Genomic DNA, 20687 nt, shown 5'->3' with positions numbered 1-20687 from the left:
CCAGGTCTAAACCAGGTCTGACACAGGTCTAAACCAGGTCTAAACCAGGTCCAAACCAGGTCCAAACCAGGTCTAAACCAGGTCCAAACCAGGTCTAAACCAGGTCTGACACAGGTCTAAACCAGGTCTAAACCAGGTCTAAACCAGGTCTAAACCAGGTCCAAACCAGGTCTAAACCAGGTCCAAACCAGGTCTGACACAGGTCTAAACCAGGTCTAAACCAGGTCTAAACCAGGTCTAAACCAGGTCTGACACAGGTCTAAACCAGGTCTAAACCAGGTCCAAACCAGGTCTAAACCAGGTCTAAACCAGGTCCAAACCAGGTCTAAACCAGGTCTGACACAGGTCTAAACCAGGTCTAAACCAGGTCCAAACCAGGTCTAAACCAGGTCTAAACCAGGTCTGACACAGGTCTAAACCAGGTCTAAACCAGGTCCAAACCAGGTCTAAACCAGGTCTAAACCAGGTCCAAACCAGGTCTAAACCAGGTCTGACACAGGTCTAAACCAGGTCTAAACCAGGTCTAAACCAGGTCTAAACCAGGTCCAAACCAGGTCTAAACCAGGTCTAAACCAGGTCCAAACCAGGTCTGACACAGGTCTAAACCAGGTCTAAACCAGGTCTGACACAGGTCTAAACCAGGTCTGACACAGGTCTAAACCAGGTCTAAACCAGGTCCAAACCAGGTCTAAACCAGGTCTAAACCAGGTCCAAACCAGGTCTAAACCAGGTCTAAACCAGGTCCAAACCAGGTCTAAACCAGGTCTGACACAGGTCTAAACCAGGTCTAAACCAGGTCTAAACCAGGTCCAAACCAGGTCTAAACCAGGTCTAAACCAGGTCCAAACCAGGTCTGACACAGGTCTAAACCAGGTCTAAACCAGGTCCAAACCAGGTCTAAACCAGGTCTAAACCAGGTCCAAACCAGGTCTAAACCAGGTCTGACACAGGTCTAAACCAGGTCTAAACCAGGTCCAAACCAGGTCTAAACCAGGTCTAAACCAGGTCCAAACCAGGTCTAAACCAGGTCTAAACCAGGTCCAAACCAGGTCTAAACCAGGTCTGACACAGGTCTAAACCAGGTCTAAACCAGGTCTAAACCAGGTCCAAACCAGGTCTAAACCAGGTCTAAACCAGGTCCAAACCAGGTCTGACACAGGTCTAAACCAGGTCTAAACCAGGTCTAAACCAGGTCTAAACCAGGTCTAAACCAGGTCTGACACAGGTCCAAACCAGGTCTAAACCAGGTCCAAACCAGGTCTAAACCAGGTCTAAACCAGGTCCAAACCAGGTCTAAACCAGGTCTGACACAGGTCTAAACCAGGTCTAAACCAGGTCCAAACCAGGTCTAAACCAGGTCTAAACCAGGTCCAAACCAGGTCTAAACCAGGTCTAAACCAGGTCCAAACCAGGTCTAAACCAGGTCTGACACAGGTCTAAACCAGGTCTAAACCAGGTCTAAACCAGGTCCAAACCAGGTCTAAACCAGGTCTAAACCAGGTCCAAACCAGGTCTGACACAGGTCTAAACCAGGTCTAAACCAGGTCTAAACCAGGTCCAAACCAGGTCTGACACAGGTCTAAACCAGGTCTAAACCAGGTCCAAACCAGGTCTAAACCAGGTCTAAACCAGGTCCAAACCAGGTCTAAACCAGGTCTGACACAGGTCTAAACCAGGTCTAAACCAGGTCTAAACCAGGTCTAAACCAGGTCCAAACCAGGTCTAAACCAGGTCTAAACCAGGTCCAAACCAGGTCTGACACAGGTCTAAACCAGGTCTAAACCAGGTCTAAACCAGGTCTAAACCAGGTCTGACACAGGTCTAAACCAGGTCTAAACCAGGTCCAAACCAGGTCTAAACCAGGTCTAAACCAGGTCCAAACCAGGTCTAAACCAGGTCTGACACAGGTCTAAACCAGGTCTAAACCAGGTCCAAACCAGGTCTAAACCAGGTCCAAACCAGGTCTGACACAGGTCTAAACCAGGTCTAAACCAGGTCCAAACCAGGTCTAAACCAGGTCTAAACCAGGTCCAAACCAGGTCTAAACCAGGTCTGACACAGGTCTAAACCAGGTCTAAACCAGGTCTAAACCAGGTCCAAACCAGGTCTAAACCAGGTCTAAACCAGGTCCAAACCAGGTCTGACACAGGTCTAAACCAGGTCTAAACCAGGTCTAAACCAGGTCTGACACAGGTCTAAACCAGGTCTAAACCAGGTCCAAACCAGGTCTAAACCAGGTCTAAACCAGGTCCAAACCAGGTCTAAACCAGGTCTGACACAGGTCTAAACCAGGTCTAAACCAGGTCTAAACCAGGTCCAAACCAGGTCTAAACCAGGTCTAAACCAGGTCCAAACCAGGTCTGACACAGGTCTAAACCAGGTCTAAACCAGGTCTAAACCAGGTCTAAACCAGGTCCAAACCAGGTCTAAACCAGGTCTAAACCAGGTCTAAACCAGGTCTAAACCAGGTCCAAACCAGGTCTGACACAGGTCTAAACCAGGTCTGACACAGGTCTAAACCAGGTCTAAACCAGGTCTAAACCAGGTCTAAACCAGGTCTAAATCAGGTCCAAACCAGGTCTAAACCAGGTCTAAACCAGGTCTAAACCAGGTCTGACACAGGTCTAAACCAGGTCTAAACCAGGTCTAAACCAGGTCTAAACCAGGTCTGACACAGGTCTAAACCAGGTCTAAACCAGGTCTAAACCAGGTCTAAACCAGGTCCAAACCAGGTCCAAACCAGGTCTAAACCAGGTCTAAACCAGGTCTGACACAGGTCTAAACCAGGTCTAAACCAGGTCTGACACAGGTCTAAACCAGGTCTAAACCAGGTCTAAACCAGGTCTGACACAGGTCTAAACCAGGTCTAAACCAGGTCTAAAGCAGGTCTAAACCAGGTCCAAACCAGGTCTAAACCAGGTCTAAACCAGGTCTAAACCAGGTTTAAAGCAGGTTTAAAGCAGGTTTAAAGCAGGTCCAAACCAGGTCTAAACCAGGTCCAAACCAGGTCTGACACAGGTCTAAACCAGGTCTAAACCAGGTCTAAACCAGGTCTAAACCAGGTCCAAACCAGGTCTAAACCAGGTCTAAACCAGGTCCAAACCAGGTCTGACACAGGTCTAAACCAGGTCTAAACCAGGTCTAAACCAGGTCTAAACCAGGTCTGACACAGGTCTAAACCAGGTCTAAACCAGGTCCAAACCAGGTCTAAACCAGGTCTAAACCAGGTCCAAACCAGGTCTAAACCAGGTCTGACACAGGTCTAAACCAGGTCTAAACCAGGTCTAAACCAGGTCTAAACCAGGTCCAAACCAGGTCTAAACCAGGTCTAAACCAGGTCCAAACCAGGTCTGACACAGGTCTAAACCAGGTCTAAACCAGGTCTAAACCAGGTCTAAACCAGGTCTGACACAGGTCTAAACCAGGTCTAAACCAGGTCCAAACCAGGTCTAAACCAGGTCTAAACCAGGTCCAAACCAGGTCTAAACCAGGTCTGACACAGGTCTAAACCAGGTCTAAACCAGGTCCAAACCAGGTCTAAACCAGGTCTAAACCAGGTCTGACACAGGTCTAAACCAGGTCTAAACCAGGTCCAAACCAGGTCTAAACCAGGTCTAAACCAGGTCCAAACCAGGTCTAAACCAGGTCTGACACAGGTCTAAACCAGGTCTAAACCAGGTCTAAACCAGGTCCAAACCAGGTCTAAACCAGGTCTAAACCAGGTCCAAACCAGGTCTGACACAGGTCTAAACCAGGTCTAAACCAGGTCTAAACCAGGTCTGACACAGGTCTAAACCAGGTCTAAACCAGGTCCAAACCAGGTCTAAACCAGGTCTAAACCAGGTCCAAACCAGGTCTAAACCAGGTCTGACACAGGTCTAAACCAGGTCTAAACCAGGTCTAAACCAGGTCCAAACCAGGTCTAAACCAGGTCTAAACCAGGTCCAAACCAGGTCTGACACAGGTCTAAACCAGGTCTAAACCAGGTCTAAACCAGGTCTAAACCAGGTCCAAACCAGGTCTAAACCAGGTCTAAACCAGGTCTAAACCAGGTCTGACACAGGTCCAAACCAGGTCCAAACCAGGTCCAAACCAGGTCTAAACCAGGTCCAAACCAGGTCTGACACAGGTCTAAACCAGGTCTGACACAGGTCTAAACCAGGTCTAAACCAGGTCTAAACCAGGTCTAAACCAGGTCTAAACCAGGTCTAAATCAGGTCCAAACCAGGTCTAAACCAGGTCTAAACCAGGTCTAAACCAGGTCTGACACAGGTCTAAACCAGGTCTAAACCAGGTCTAAACCAGGTCTAAACCAGGTCTGACACAGGTCTAAACCAGGTCTAAACCAGGTCTAAACCAGGTCCAAACCAGGTCCAAACCAGGTCTAAACCAGGTCTAAACCAGGTCTGACACAGGTCTAAACCAGGTCTAAACCAGGTCTGACACAGGTCTAAACCAGGTCTAAACCAGGTCTAAACCAGGTCTGACACAGGTCTAAACCAGGTCTAAACCAGGTCTAAAGCAGGTCTAAACCAGGTCCAAACCAGGTCTAAACCAGGTCTAAACCAGGTCTAAACCAGGTTTAAAGCAGGTTTAAAGCAGGTTTAAAGCAGGTCCAAACCAGGTCTAAACCAGGTCCAAACCAGGTCTGACACAGGTCTAAACCAGGTCTAAACCAGGTCTAAACCAGGTCTAAACCAGGTCTGACACAGGTCTAAACCAGGTCTAAACCAGGTCCAAACCAGGTCTAAACCAGGTCTAAACCAGGTCCAAACCAGGTCTAAACCAGGTCTGACACAGGTCTAAACCAGGTCTAAACCAGGTCTAAACCAGGTCTAAACCAGGTCCAAACCAGGTCTAAACCAGGTCTAAACCAGGTCCAAACCAGGTCTGACACAGGTCTAAACCAGGTCTAAACCAGGTCTAAACCAGGTCTAAACCAGGTCTGACACAGGTCTAAACCAGGTCTAAACCAGGTCCAAACCAGGTCTAAACCAGGTCTAAACCAGGTCCAAACCAGGTCTAAACCAGGTCTGACACAGGTCTAAACCAGGTCTAAACCAGGTCTAAACCAGGTCTAAACCAGGTCCAAACCAGGTCTAAACCAGGTCTAAACCAGGTCCAAACCAGGTCTGACACAGGTCTAAACCAGGTCTAAACCAGGTCTAAACCAGGTCCAAACCAGGTCTAAACCAGGTCTAAACCAGGTCTAAACCAGGTCTGACACAGGTCTGACACAGGTCTGACACAGGTCCAAACCAGGTCCAAACCAGGTCTAAACCAGGTCTAAACCAGGTCCAAACCAGGTCTGACACAGGTCTAAACCAGGTCTGACACAGGTCTAAACCAGGTCTAAACCAGGTCTAAACCAGGTCTAAACCAGGTCTAAACCAGGTCTAAACCAGGTCTAAACCAGGTCCAAACCAGGTCCAAACCAGGTCTAAACCAGGTCTAAACCAGGTCTGACACAGGTCTGACACAGGTCTGACACAGGTCTAAACCAGGTCTAAACCAGGTCTAAATCAGGTCCAAACCAGGTCTAAACCAGGTCTAAACCAGGTCTAAACCAGGTCTGACACAGGTCTAAACCAGGTCTAAACCAGGTCTAAACCAGGTCTAAACCAGGTCTGACACAGGTCTAAACCAGGTCTAAACCAGGTCTAAACCAGGTCCAAACCAGGTCCAAACCAGGTCTAAACCAGGTCTAAACCAGGTCTGACACAGGTCTAAACCAGGTCTAAACCAGGTCTAAACCAGGTCTGACACAGGTCTAAACCAGGTCTAAACCAGGTCTAAAGCAGGTCTAAACCAGGTCCAAACCAGGTCTAAACCAGGTCTAAACCAGGTCTAAACCAGGTTTAAAGCAGGTTTAAAGCAGGTTTAAAGCAGGTCCAAACCAGGTCTAAACCAGGTCCAAACCAGGTCTAAAGCAGGTCTAAAGCAGGACTAAACCAGGTCTGAAACAGGACTAAACCAGGACTAAACCAGGACTAAACCAGGTCTGAAACAGGACTAAACCAGGTCCAAACCAGGTCCAAACCAGGTCCAAACCAGGTCTAAACCAGGTCCAAACCAGGTCTGACACAGGTCTAAACCAGGTCTAAACCAGGTCTAAACCAGGTCTAAACCAGGTCTGACACAGGTCTAAACCAGGTCTAAACCAGGTCCAAACCAGGTCTAAACCAGGTCTAAACCAGGTCCAAACCAGGTCTAAACCAGGTCTGACACAGGTCTAAACCAGGTCTAAACCAGGTCCAAACCAGGTCTAAACCAGGTCTAAACCAGGTCTGACACAGGTCTAAACCAGGTCTAAACCAGGTCCAAACCAGGTCTAAACCAGGTCTAAACCAGGTCCAAACCAGGTCTAAACCAGGTCTGACACAGGTCTAAACCAGGTCTAAACCAGGTCTAAACCAGGTCCAAACCAGGTCTAAACCAGGTCTAAACCAGGTCCAAACCAGGTCTGACACAGGTCTAAACCAGGTCTAAACCAGGTCTAAACCAGGTCTGACACAGGTCTAAACCAGGTCTAAACCAGGTCCAAACCAGGTCTAAACCAGGTCTAAACCAGGTCCAAACCAGGTCTAAACCAGGTCTGACACAGGTCTAAACCAGGTCTAAACCAGGTCTAAACCAGGTCCAAACCAGGTCTAAACCAGGTCTAAACCAGGTCCAAACCAGGTCTGACACAGGTCTAAACCAGGTCTAAACCAGGTCTAAACCAGGTCTAAACCAGGTCTAAACCAGGTCTGACACAGGTCCAAACCAGGTCCAAACCAGGTCCAAACCAGGTCTAAACCAGGTCCAAACCAGGTCTGACACAGGTCTAAACCAGGTCTGACACAGGTCTAAACCAGGTCTAAACCAGGTCTAAACCAGGTCTAAACCAGGTCTAAACCAGGTCTAAATCAGGTCCAAACCAGGTCTAAACCAGGTCTAAACCAGGTCTAAACCAGGTCTGACACAGGTCTAAACCAGGTCTAAACCAGGTCTAAACCAGGTCTAAACCAGGTCTGACACAGGTCTAAACCAGGTCTAAACCAGGTCTAAACCAGGTCCAAACCAGGTCCAAACCAGGTCTAAACCAGGTCTAAACCAGGTCTGACACAGGTCTAAACCAGGTCTAAACCAGGTCTGACACAGGTCTAAACCAGGTCTAAACCAGGTCTAAACCAGGTCTGACACAGGTCTAAACCAGGTCTAAACCAGGTCTAAAGCAGGTCTAAACCAGGTCCAAACCAGGTCTAAACCAGGTCTAAACCAGGTCTAAACCAGGTTTAAAGCAGGTTTAAAGCAGGTTTAAAGCAGGTCCAAACCAGGTCTAAACCAGGTCCAAACCAGGTCTGACACAGGTCTAAACCAGGTCTAAACCAGGTCTAAACCAGGTCTAAACCAGGTCTGACACAGGTCTAAACCAGGTCTAAACCAGGTCCAAACCAGGTCTAAACCAGGTCTAAACCAGGTCCAAACCAGGTCTAAACCAGGTCTGACACAGGTCTAAACCAGGTCTAAACCAGGTCTAAACCAGGTCTAAACCAGGTCCAAACCAGGTCTAAACCAGGTCTAAACCAGGTCCAAACCAGGTCTGACACAGGTCTAAACCAGGTCTAAACCAGGTCTAAACCAGGTCTAAACCAGGTCTGACACAGGTCTAAACCAGGTCTAAACCAGGTCCAAACCAGGTCTAAACCAGGTCTAAACCAGGTCCAAACCAGGTCTAAACCAGGTCTGACACAGGTCTAAACCAGGTCTAAACCAGGTCTAAACCAGGTCTAAACCAGGTCCAAACCAGGTCTAAACCAGGTCTAAACCAGGTCCAAACCAGGTCTGACACAGGTCTAAACCAGGTCTAAACCAGGTCTAAACCAGGTCCAAACCAGGTCTAAACCAGGTCTAAACCAGGTCTAAACCAGGTCTGACACAGGTCTGACACAGGTCTGACACAGGTCCAAACCAGGTCCAAACCAGGTCTAAACCAGGTCTAAACCAGGTCCAAACCAGGTCTGACACAGGTCTAAACCAGGTCTGACACAGGTCTAAACCAGGTCTAAACCAGGTCTAAACCAGGTCTAAACCAGGTCTAAACCAGGTCTAAACCAGGTCTAAACCAGGTCCAAACCAGGTCTAAACCAGGTCTAAACCAGGTCTAAACCAGGTCTAAACCAGGTCTGACACAGGTCTAAACCAGGTCTAAACCAGGTCTAAACCAGGTCTAAACCAGGTCTGACACAGGTCTAAACCAGGTCTAAACCAGGTCTAAATCAGGTCCAAACCAGGTCTAAACCAGGTCTAAACCAGGTCTAAACCAGGTCTGACACAGGTCTAAACCAGGTCTAAACCAGGTCTAAACCAGGTCTAAACCAGGTCTGACACAGGTCTAAACCAGGTCTAAACCAGGTCTAAACCAGGTCCAAACCAGGTCCAAACCAGGTCTAAACCAGGTCTAAACCAGGTCTGACACAGGTCTAAACCAGGTCTAAACCAGGTCTAAACCAGGTCTGACACAGGTCTAAACCAGGTCTAAACCAGGTCTAAAGCAGGTCTAAACCAGGTCCAAACCAGGTCTAAACCAGGTCTAAACCAGGTCTAAACCAGGTTTAAAGCAGGTTTAAAGCAGGTTTAAAGCAGGTCCAAACCAGGTCTAAACCAGGTCCAAACCAGGTCTAAAGCAGGTCTAAAGCAGGACTAAACCAGGTCTGAAACAGGACTAAACCAGGACTAAACCAGGACTAAACCAGGTCTGAAACAGGACTAAACCAGGTCCAAACCAGGTCCAAACCAGGTCCAAACCAGGTCTAAACCAGGTCCAAACCAGGTCCAAACCAGGTCCAAACCAGGTCTAAACCAGGACTAAACCAGGACTAAACCAGGACTAAACTAGGACTAAACCAGGACTAAACTAGGACTAAACTAGGACTAAACAAGGACTAAACTAGGACTAAACAAGGACTAAACTAGGACTAAACCAGGTCTAAACCAGGACTAAACCAGGTCTAAACCAGGGGTTCAGGGTAGAAACAGTTTCAAATGTTTCATTTAGACGGGTTAGTCCCTAAACCCACTTTTTTTAAATTGAGACTTTTCGACTTCCACCTTAAAGTTATTTTCAATCTGAGAGCACTTGTATGAAAAACATCCTCCTTCTGAAGGAGTTTGTTTTGAGGTGAAGAAAGCGAAGGATGAATTCACTTCTGTTGACAACTCTTAAAGGTGGTATGGACAATTTTTTTCAGCAAATGTTTTATCATATTTCCTCGTGTCGTGGATAAATCATTTATCCTGCCACGTATCAATCATAAAACGCACCTGTCGCTCACCTGCAGCCGCGTCAGGCTCGTCCCCACGTTTCCGCGTGACTAAGCGCATGGATCTATCATAATATAGTTCCCTCAGTGTACGGGGCAAAATGAAGACGGAGAAAGACAGTTCGAGCTGACGCAGAAGTGACAGAAATCTACGGGAGACGAGAGATGCGATGCGCTCCATCGCGCTAATAAACAAACGCATGTGTGTGTTGTATCAGTCCACACGGGGGAGTGGCATGTGCACGGGGGAGTGGCATGTGCACGGGGGAGTGGCATGAGCACGGGGGAGTGGCATGAGCACGGGGGAGTGGCATGTGCACGGGGGAGTGGCATGTGCACGGGGGAGTGGCATGAGCACGGGGGAGTGGCATGAGCACGGGGGAGTGGCATGAGCACGGGGGAGTGGCATGTGCACGGGGGAGTGGCATGTGCACGGGGGAGGGGCATGTGCACGGGGGAGGGGCATGCGCACTTCCGCCTGCGTTCTCAAATCGCCGAAAAATCGTCCATACAGCCTTTAATAAAACTATGGCAGAAACAGAAGAGTCAGGAGTTTCCAGCTGCGAGGGTTTAGTCACTGGGTTAGGGTACCAGGGTTAGAGTAACAGGGTTAGAGTTAGGGTACCAGGGTTAGAGTAACAGGGTTAGAGTTAGGGTACCAGGGTTAGAGTAACAGGGTTAGAGTAACTGGGTACCAGGGTTAGAGTTAGGGTACAGGGTTAGAGTTAGGGTACCAGGGTTAGAGTTAGGGTACAGGGTTAGAGTTAGGGTACCAGGGTTAGAGTAACAAGGTTAGAGTAACTGGGTACCAGGGTTAGAGTTAGGGTACAGGGTTAGAGTTAGGGTACCAGGGTTAGGGTAACAAGGTTAGAGTAACTGGGTACCAGGGTTAGAGTTAGGGTACAGGGTTAGGGTTAGGGTACCAGGGTTAGAGTTAGGGTACAGGGTTAGAGTTAGGGTACCAGGGTTAGAGTAACAAGGTTAGAGTAACTGGGTACCAGGGTTAGAGTTAGGGTACAGGGTTAGAGTTAGGGTACCAGGGTTAGGGTAACAAGGTTAGAGTAACTGGGTACCAGGGTTAGAGTTAGGGTACGGGGTTAGGGTTAGGGTACCAGGGTTAGAGTTAGGGTACAGGGTTAGAGTTAGGGTACCAGGGTTAGAGTAACAAGGTTAGAGTAACTGGGTACCAGGGTTAGAGTTAGGGTACAGGGTTAGGGTTAGGGTACCAGGGTTAGGGTTAGGGTACCAGGGTTAGGTTACCAGGGTTAAGGTACCAGGGTTAGGGTACCAGGGTTAGGGTACCAGGGTAAGAGTTAGGGTACCAGGGTTAGAGTTAGGTTATCAGGGTTAAGGTACCAGGGTTAGGGTACCAGGGTTAGGGTACCAGGGTTAGGGTTAGGGTACCAGGGTTAGGGTTAGGGTACCAGGGTTAGGGTTAGGGTACCAGGGTTAGGTTACCAGGGTTAAGGTACCAGGGTTAGGGTACCAGGGTTAGAGTTAGGGTACCAGGGTTAGCGTTAGGGTACCAGGGTTAGCGTTAGGGTACCAGGGTTAGCGTTAGGGTACCAGGGTTAGCGTTAGGGTACCAGGGTTAGAGTTAGGGTACCAAGGTTAGAGTTAGGGTAACAGGGTTAGAGTTAGGGTAACAGGGTTAGAGTTAGGGTAACAGGGTTAGAGTTAGGGTAACAGGGTTAGAGTTAGGCTAACGGTTAGGGGTTAGGGTAACAGGGTTAGGGTAACAGCTAAGAGCGTTTAGTCACTAGTGGAAATCATAAGAGTCAACGTTTTATTTCTAAATGCATTTTAGATATTTCGTTATGACATCACATTCTAGAATCTGAAAACCACCAGCAGTAGTTTTATAGGTAGTATTAGCAGTAATATTAGAGGTAGTATTAGAGGTAGTATTAGCAGTAATATTAGAGGTAGTATTAGAGGTAGTATTAGCAGTAGTATTAGCAGTAGTATTAGAGGTAGTATTAGAGGTAGTATTAGCAGTAGTATAAGCGGTAGTATTAGAGGTAGTATTAGCAGTAGTATTAGAGGTAGTATTAGCAGTAGTATTAGAGGTAGTATTAGCAGTAGTATTAGAGGCAGTATTAGCAGTAATATTAGAGGTAGTATTAGAGGTAGTATTAGCAGTAGTATAAGCGGTAGTATTAGAGGTAGTATTAGCAGTAGTATTAGAGGTAGTATAAGCAGTAGTATTAGAGGTAGTATTAGCAGTAATATTAGAGGTAGTATTAGAGGTAGTATTAGCAGTAGTATTAGCAGTAGTATTAGAGGTAGTATTAGAGGTAGTATTAGCAGTAGTATAAGCGGTAGTATTAGAGGTAGTATTAGCAGTAGTATTAGAGGTAGTATTAGCAGTAGTATTAGAGGCAGTATTAGCAGTAATATTAGAGGTAGTATTAGAGGTAGTATTAGAGGTAGTATTAGCAGTAGTATTAGAGGTAGTATTAGCAGTAGTATTAGAGGCAGTATTAGCAGTAATATTAGAGGTAGTATTAGAGGTAGTATTAGAGGCAGTATTAGCAGTAGTATAAGCAGTAGTATTAGAGGTAGTATTAGCAGTAGTATTAGAGGTAGTATTAGCAGTAGTATTAGAGGTAGTATTAGCAGTAGTATTAGAGGTAGTATTAGCAGTAGTATTAGAGGCAGTATTAGCAGTAGTATAAGCGGTAGTATTAGAGGTAGTATTAGCAGTAGTATAAGCAGTAGTATTAGAGGTATTAGCGGTAGTATTAGCGGTAGTATTAGAGGTAGTATTAGCAGTAGTATTAGCGGTAGTATTAGAGGTAGTATAAGCGGTAGTATTAGCGGTAGTAATAACGGTAGTTATAGCAGTAGTATTAGCCGTAGTATTAGCAGTAGTATTAGAGGTAGTATTAGCAGTAGTATTAGAGGTAGTATTAGCAGTAGTATTAGAGGTAGGGTTAGAGGTAGTATTAGCAGTAGTATTAGCAGTAGTAGTAGTAGTATTAGTAGTAGTATTAGCAATAGTATTAGCAGTAGTATTAGCAGTAGTATTTGAAGTAGTATTAGAAGTAGTATTAGCAGTAGTAGTAGTATTAGTAGTATTAGTAGTAGTATTAGCAGTAGTATTAGCAGCAGTATTTGAGGTATTATTAGCGGTAATATTAGCAGTAGTATTAGTAGTATTAGCGGTAGTATTAGCAGTAGTAGTAGTATTAGCAATAGTATTAGCAGTAGTATTAGAGGTAGTATTAGCAGCAGTATTAGCAGTAGTATTAGCGGTAGTATTAGAGGTAGTGTTAGCAGTAGTATTAAAGGTATTAAAGGTAGTATTAAAGGTAGTATTAAAGGTAGTACCAGATTCTTGGTGGGACTGAGCAGTTCTCTGGAGAAGTCGGCGAGTTTACAAAAAGCTGCTCCAACTTCACTCTCTCCGTTTGAGTGACAGGTGACAGAAAGCTTCTGCATGGCCCCGATGTACTGCTCCATGTGACACACGTGTTCTACACACACATACATGTACAATTACTTCAAATATACTCTGATGTACTGCTCCATGTGGCACTATACAGGAATGAGACAGGTGTGAGACAGGGGTGAGACAGGGGTGAGACAGGGATGAGACAGGGATGAGACAGATGTGAGACAGGGATGTGACAGGGGTGAGACAGGATGAGACAGGGGTGAGACAGGGGTGATACAGGGGTGATACAGGGGTGAGACAGGGGTGAGACAGGGATGAGACAGGGATGAGACAGGGATGAGACAGATGTGAGACAGGGATGTGACAGGGGTGAGACAGGATGAGACAGGGGTGAGACAGGGGTGATACAGGGGTGATACAGGGGTGAGACAGGGGTGAGACAGGGATGAGACAGGGATGAGACAGGGATGAGACAGATGTGAGACAGGGATGAGACAGGGGTGAGACAGGATGAGACAGGGATGAGACAGGGGTGAGACAGGGATGAGACAGGGGTGAGACAGGGGTGAGACAGGGATGAGACAGAGGTGAGACAGGGATGAGACAGGGGTGAGACAGGGATGAGACAGGGGTGAGACAGGGATGAGACAGGGGTGAGACAGGGATGAGACAGGGGTGAGACAGGGGTGAGACAGGGATGAGACAGGTGAGACAGGGATGAGACAGGCGTGAGACAGGGGTGAGACAGGGATGAAACAGGGATGAGACAGGGGTGAGACAGGGATGAGACAGGGATGAGACAGGGGTGAGACAGGGGTGAGACAGGGGTGAGACAGGGGTGAGACAGGGATGAGACAGGGGTGAGACAGGGATGAGACAGGGGTGAGACAGGGATGAGACAGGGATGAGACAGGGGTGAGTACAGGGGTGAGACAGGGGTGAGACAGGGATGAGACAGGGGTGAGACAGGGGTGAGACAGGGATGAGACAGGGGTGAGACAGGGGTGAGACAGGGGTGAGACAGGGATGAGACAGGGATGAGACAGGGGTGAGACAGGGGTGAGACAGGGATGAGACAGGGATGAGACAGGGATGAGACAGGGGTGAGACAGGGGTGAGACAGGGGTGAGACAGGGATGAGACAGGGGTGAGACAGGGGTGAGACAGGGATGAGACAGGGATGAGACAGGGATGAGACAGGGGTGAGACAGGGGGTGAGACAGGTGAGACAGGTGCACCTTGTCCTGAGTTGAATTTGGCTTTCGCTGCCTTCTTCATTTTCTGTAACAAAAGCAGGTCACAGTCCAGAGCCTGAGGAGAAACAGACATGAGTATGAGATATACAAGTAGTACTCGTAGTATTGTTGTATTCACAGTATTCGCAGTTCTCATAGGTGTATTAGTACTTGTACTTGTATGAATAGTACTCGCTGTATTGGTACTTTACCTCCTCGATGTTCTGCACCGTGTTCCTGCAAAGAGGCATCTTGTCACAGAAAGAAGACGTGGTCGGAGACTTCCAGTCGTCCTGGACCTCCCTGAGGAAGTCCTCCACCGAGACACAGTCCATCCTGAACCAGGTCTGAACCAGGTCTGAACCAGGTCTGAACCAGGTCTGAACCAGGTCTGAACCAGGACTTCAGGTTTAACTCTATGGGGTGACGTCACCCTCTCCCTAGTCTCCGGTCCAGCATCAAGTCCACGTGGACCCAAGGACCAGGTCCAGGTTCAGAGTCTGGTCCAAATCCAGAACCCAGAGCTTTTAAAATAGTAGATGCGCTCCGGAGCCTCAGGACAAAGAGCGGCTCCTCGGGCTGAAGTGTCCGCTCTGAGGAGCACTTGTAGCGGGTAAAACCTCCCGGTCTCTCGGTGATGGACCCTGGATGTGTCTGACAAAGAGCGAGGCTTTGTGCTGCTCGTATCCGTGTTTGAGTGCAGTTGGGCCGGGCCGCTCCACTCTGTCTGCGGGCTCCAGGCTCCGTGAACACACCGACTCCTCGCGCTGCTCCAGACCCGGTTGGAAGGCAGAGGTGGCGGCAGAATCTCTTTGTCTTGTCGGTGTAAAAGTGTCCAAGCCGCAGTTCCACTTGACAGAGCGGCTCCTCTCAGCTCGTACCCGGGATGGGATGCTGCTGGGGCGGAGACACTTGTCCCAGAGCTCCGTGACAAAGAGCGGCTCCTCCTGCAGCTCGTTGCCGGCAGCGGGGCAGGTGTTGCGGATCGGTCCTGTCCCAGACTCCGGTTCTGTCCCGGTTCTGTGATGGAGATGTGCTTTTTCAGTTTTTCTTTCTCTTTTTTAAAAGCCGCATGCACGTGCGCGTTCACGAGGGCACCTCTGCTGCGGGCACGCGCACAGCTGTGCACGCGCATCTGTGTGATGCTGAGGACAGAACCTGCGCCGCGTGACGTCACTGTCCGAGTGACGTCACTGTGTTTGAGCTCACTCAGGACTTGTTCTATTCACCTTTATTTAACCAGGAAAAAAGCATCGAAATCTCTTTTTAAAAATAATCACAGAATGTCTAGTGTCAACCTGCTGTCGCTGGGCCATGCAGTAAACTGTGCAAATAAATAATAATAAACAAAGAAACAAACATTTTAATATATTTTGTATTATTTGTTTAACCGTTTTCTGTTTGTGGACTTAAATAAACCAGTTAAAAGCTCCATATGAAGCTTTACCTGCTTCAAAATGCAGCAGCAAGATTACAACAGGAACTAAAAGAAGAGAGCACATTACACCGGTGCTGGAGTCTCTTCACTGGCTCCTGCCCAGTTTAGAATCACATTTAAACTCCTCCTCCTGACTTACAAAGCCATAAATGACATGGCCCGTCCCACCTCAAAGATGCTATAGAACCATATCATCCAAACACAGCTCTTCACTCTCTCAATGCTGGTCTTCTGGTGGTGCCAAGAGTCTCTAAAAGCACAGTAGGAGGTAGAGCCTTCTGGTGGTGCCAAGAGTCTCTAAAAGCACAGTAGGAGGTAGAGCCTTCTGGTGGTGCCAAGAGTCTCTAAAAGCACAGTAGGAGGTAGAGCCTTCTGGTGGTGCCAAGAGTCTCTAAAAGCACAGTAGGAGGTAGAGCCTTCTGGTGGTGCCAAGAGTCTCTAAAAGCACAGTAGGAGGTAGAGCCTTCTGGTGGTGCCAAGAGTCTCTAAAAGCACAGTAGGAGGTAGAGCCTTCTGGTGGTGCCAAGAGTCTCTAAAAGCACAGTAGGAGGTAGAGCGTTTAGCTCCCAAGCTCCTGTCTTATGGAATCCGCTCCTGTCCATGTTGTTGTGATTTTGGGCATTACAAAAATGAATAGAATTGTTCACGGTCACATTATTGTGGACACAGAGCTCATGGGTCAGGATTAGGGTCAGGGTCAGGATTAGGGTCAGGGTCAGGATTAGGGTCAGGATTAGGGTCATACTTCATTACACTCTGACCTGTGTTTTTACCTGTGGCTTTGCACTGGTTTGGATGTTATCACAGAAGATTGTTTTCTTGTCATTAGCTCCACATTAGCTCCTCTAACATCCACAAAACAGTCTCTTTCTTTCTTCCACATTTCCCCCAAAACCACACGTCTCTTTCCCCACTCAGACTTCTGCTCAGACTTCTGCTCAGACTTCTGCTCAGACTTCTGCTCAGACTTCTGCTCAGACTTCTGCTCAGACTTCTGCTCAGACTTCTGCTCAGACTTCTGCTCAGACTTTTGCTCAGACTTCTGCTCAGACTTTTGCTCAGACTTCTGCTCAGACTTTTGACTTTTGCTCAGACTTTTGCTCAGACTTCTGCTCAGACTTTTGCTCAGACTTTTGCTCAGACTTTTGCTCAGACTTTTGCTCAGACTTCTGCTCAGACTTTTGCTCAGACTTCTGCTCAGACTTTTGACTTTTGCTCAGACTTTTGCTCAGACTTCTGCTCAGACTTTTGCTCAGACTTTTGCTCAGACTTTTGCTCAGACTTTTGCTCAGACTTCTGCTCAGACTTTTGACTTTTGCTCAGACTTTTGCTCAGACTTTTGACTTTTGCTCAGACTAAAACACTTTATACCCATTGATAAATTATTAAATATAAATTTGAAATGTTCGGCGGGCCAGATTAAAACGTCTGGGGGGCTGGATTTGGCCCGCGGGCCACCAGTTTGAACTCCATTCCTAATGAGGGGCCCCGGGGGCCCCCAGAACGTCTCCCCGCCTGCTCCTGGTGCGATCCTCACAAAACCACCGCCTTGTGTTTGTCATGTCCCACACAGTTTATGTCCTAAAGCAGACGGCCACCAGGGGGCCTGAGGCGCTCCTTTCACTCCTGCAGCCTTCATGAGGCGCTCCTTTCACTCCTGCAGCCTTCATGAGGCGCTCCTTTCACTCCTGCAGCCTTCATGAGGCGCTCCTTTCACTCCTGCAGCCTTCATGAGGCGCTCCTTTCACTCCTGCAGCCTTCATGAGGCGCTCCTTTCACTCCTGCAGCCTTTATGAGGCGCTCCTTTCACTCCTGCAGCTTTCATGAGGCGCTCCTTTCACTCCTGCAGCCTTCATGGAGGCGCTCCTTTCACTTCTGCAGCCTTCATGAGGCGCTCCTTTCACTCCTGCAGCCTTCATGAGGCGCTCCTTTCACTCCTGCAGCCTTCATGAGGCGCTCCTTTCACTCCTGCAGCCTTCATGAGGCGCTCCTTTCACTTCTGCAGCCTTCATGAGGCGCTCCTTTCACTCCTGCAGCCTTCATGAGGCGCTCCTTTCACTTCTGCAGCCTTTATGGAGGCGCTCCTTTCACTTCTGCAGCCTTCATGAGGCGCTCCTTTCACTTCTGCAGCCTTTATGGAGGCGCTCCTTTCACTCCTGCAGCCTTCATGAGGCGCTCCTTTCACTCCTGCAGCCTTCATGGAGGCGCTCCTTTCACTTCTGCAGCCTTCATGGAGGCGCTCCTTTCACTTCTGCAGCCTTCATGAGGCGCTCCTTTCACTCCTGCAGCCTTCATGAGGCGCTCCTTTCACTCCTGCAGCCTTCATGAGGCGCTCCTTTCACTTCTGCAGCCTTCATGAGGCGCTCCTTTCACTTCTGCAGCCTTCATGGAGGCGCTCCTTTCACTTCTGCAGCCTTCATGAGGCGCTCCTTTCACTTCTGCAGCCTTCATGAGGCGCTCCTTTCACTTCTGCAGCCTTCATGAGGCGCTCCTTTCACTCCTGCAGCCTTCATGAGGCGCTCCTTTCACTCCTGCAGCCTTCATGAGGTGCTCCTTTCACTTCTGCAGCGTTTAGGGAGGCGCTCCTTTCACTTCTGCAGCCTTCATGAGGCGCTCCTTTCACTCCTGCAGCCTTCATGGAGGCGCTCCTTTCACTTCTGCAGCCTTCATGGAGGCGCTCCTTTCACTTCTGCAGCCTTCATGAGGCGCTCCTAACACTCCTGCAGCCTTCATGAGAAGCTCCTTTCACTTCTGCAGCCTTCATGAGGCGCTCCTTTCACTTCTGCAGCCTTCATGAGGCGCTCCTTTCACTTCTGCAGCCTACATGGAGGCGCTCCTTTCACTCCTGCAGCCTTCATGAGGCGCTCCTTTCACTCCTGCAGCCTTCATGGAGGCGCTCCTTTCACTTCTGCAGCCTTCATGGAGGCGCTCCTTTCACTTCTGCAGCCTTCATGGAGGCGCTCCTTTCACTTCTGCAGCCTTCATGGAGGCGCTCCTTTCACTTCTGCAGCCTTCTTGAGGCGCTCCTTTCACTTCTGCAGCCTTCATTAGGCGCTCCTTTCACTTCTGCAGCCTTCATGAGGCGCTCCTTTCACTCCTGCAGCCTTCATGAGGCGCTCCTTTCACTCCTGCAGCCTTCATGAGGCGCTCCTTTCACTCCTGCAGCCTTCATGAGGCGCTCCTTTCACTCCTGCAGCCTTCATGAGGCGCTCCTTTCACACCTGCAGCCTTCATGAGGCGCTCCTTTCACTTCTGCAGCCTTCATAAGGCGCTCCTTTCACTTCTACAGCCTTCATGGAGGCGCTCCTTTCACTTCTGCAGCCTTAATGAGGCGCTCCTTTCACTCCTGCAGCCTTCATGAGGCGCTCCTTTCACTCCTGCAGCCTTCATGAGGCGCTCCTTTCACTTCTGCAGCCTTCATGTGGCGCTCCTTTCACTTCTGCAGCCTTCATGAGGCACTCCTTTCACTTCTGCAGCCTTCATGAGGCGCTCCTTTCACTTCTGCAGCCTTCATGAGGCGCTCCTTTCACTCCTGCAGCCTTCATGGAGGCGCTCCTTTCACTTCTGCAGCCTTCATGGAGGCGCTCCTTTCACTTCTGCAGCCTTCATGAGGCGCTCCTTTCACTTCTGCAGCTTTCATGAGGCGCTCCTTTCACTTCTGCAGCCTTCATGAGGCACTCCTTTCACTCCTGCAGCCTTCATGAGGCACTCCTTTCACTCCTGCAGCCTTCATGGAGGCTCTCCTTTCACTTCTGTAGCTTTCATGGAGGCGCTCCTTTCACTTCTGCAGCCTTCATGGAGGCGCTCCTTTCACTTCTGCAGCCTTCATGAGGCGCTCCTTTCACTTCTGCAGCCTTCTTGAGGCGCTCCTTTCACTTCTGCAGCCTTCATGAGGCGCTCCTTTCACTCCTGCAGCCTTCTTGAGGCGCTCCTTTCACTTCTGCAGCCTTCATGAGGCGCTCCTTTCGCTCCTGCAGCCTTCATGAGGCGCTCCTTTCACTCCTGCACCCTTCATGAGGCGCTCCTTTCACTTCTGCAGCCTTCTTGAGGCGCTCCTTTCACTTCTGCAGCCTTCATGAGGCGCTCCTTTCACTCCTGCAGCCTTCTTGAGGCGCTCCTTTCGCTCCTGCAGCCTTCATGAGGCGCTCCTTTCACTCCTGCACCCTTCATGAGGCGCTCCTTCTCTCTGTGGTGTCATGTCTGATATAGTGCTGATCTGGACTCTGACCCTACGTTTCATCTTTTTCTTCGAGTTCAACCGCGTCGGCTTTAGGCTCCTCCTCCTGGTTCAGTGAAGGCTCCTCCTCCTGGTTCAGTGAAGGCTCCTCCTCCTGGTTCAGTGAAGGCTCCTCCTCCTGGTTCAGTGAAGGCTCCTCCTCCTGGTACAGTGAAGGCTCCTCCTCCTGGTTCAGTGAAGGCTCCTCCTCCTGGTACAGTGAAGGCTCCTCCTGGTTCAGTGAAGGCTCCTCCTCCTGGTTCAGTGAAGGCTCCTCCTCCTGGTTCAGTGAAGGCTCCTCCTCCTGGTTCAGTGAAGGCTCCTCCTCCTGGTTCAGTGAAGGCTCCTCCTCCTGGTACAGTGAAGGCTCCTCCTCCTGGTTCAGTGAAGGCTCCTCCTCCTGGTTCAGTGAAGGCTCCTCCTCCTGGTACAGTGAAGGCTCCTCCTCCTGGTACAGTGAAGGCTCCTCCTCCTGGTACAGTGAAGGCTCCTCCTCCTGATTCAGTGAAGGCTCCTCCTCCTGGTACAGTGAAGGCTCCTCCTCCTGGTACAGTGAAGGCTCCTCCTCCTGGTTCAGTGAAGGCTCCTCCTCCTGGTTCAGTGAAGGCTCCTCCTCCTGGTACAGTGAAGGCTCCTCCTCCTGGTACAGTGAAGGCTCCTCCTCCTGGTACAGTGAAGGCTCCTCCTCCTGGTACAGTGAAGGCTCCTCCTCCTGGTACAGTGAAGGCTCCTCCTCCTGGTAAAGTGAAGGCTCCTCCTCCTGGTACAGTGAAGGCTCCTCCTCCTGGTTCAGTGAAGGCTCCTCCTCCTGGTTCAGTGAAGGCTCCTCCTCCTGGTACAGTGAAGGCTCCTCCTCCTGGTTCAGTGAAGGCTCCTCCTCCTGGTTCAGTGAAGGCTCCTCCTCCTGGTTCAGTGAAGGCTCCTCCTCCTGGTTCAGTGAAGGCTCCTCCTCCTGGTACAGTGAAGGCTCCTCCTCCTGGTACAGTGAAGGCTCCTCCTCCTGGTACAGTGAAGGCTCCTCCTCGGCTCCTCCTCCTGGTACAGTGAAGGCTCCTCCTCCTGGTTCAGTGAAGGCTCCTCCTGGTACAGTGAA

At 49.3% G+C, this 20687-nt stretch overlaps 1 protein-coding gene across 2 annotated transcripts in view; it reads right to left on the bottom strand.

Annotated features, from left to right (window-relative positions):
- Positions 1–15012, bottom strand: part of LOC140354828 (arf-GAP with SH3 domain, ANK repeat and PH domain-containing protein 2-like) — a 41240-nt gene extending 26228 nt beyond the window's left edge. The window contains exons 1-3 of one of the 2 annotated variants that reach the window (XM_072440072.1): positions 14153–15012; positions 13944–14016; positions 12639–12784 (exon numbers count right to left, since the gene is read on the bottom strand). In XM_072440072.1, the coding sequence (XP_072296173.1) occupies positions 12639–12784; positions 13944–14016; positions 14153–14275 (342 nt within the window). In that variant the 5' untranslated portion in view covers positions 14276–15012. The remainder of the gene's footprint in view (positions 1–12638; positions 12785–13943; positions 14017–14152) is intronic. The other variant, XM_072440073.1, reaches the window with a different exon arrangement.
- Positions 15013–20687: the final 5675 nt, after the last annotated feature.

This window comes from Eucyclogobius newberryi, unplaced genomic scaffold (assembly GCF_026437365.1).
Source record: "Eucyclogobius newberryi isolate DKJ021-1_F unplaced genomic scaffold, fEucNew1.0.hap1 SCAF_11, whole genome shotgun sequence".
NCBI lineage: Eukaryota > Metazoa > Chordata > Actinopteri > Gobiiformes > Gobiidae > Eucyclogobius > Eucyclogobius newberryi.
Note: the sequence above shows the minus strand (reverse complement) of the source record. Positions and strands in the feature narration are given on the sequence as shown.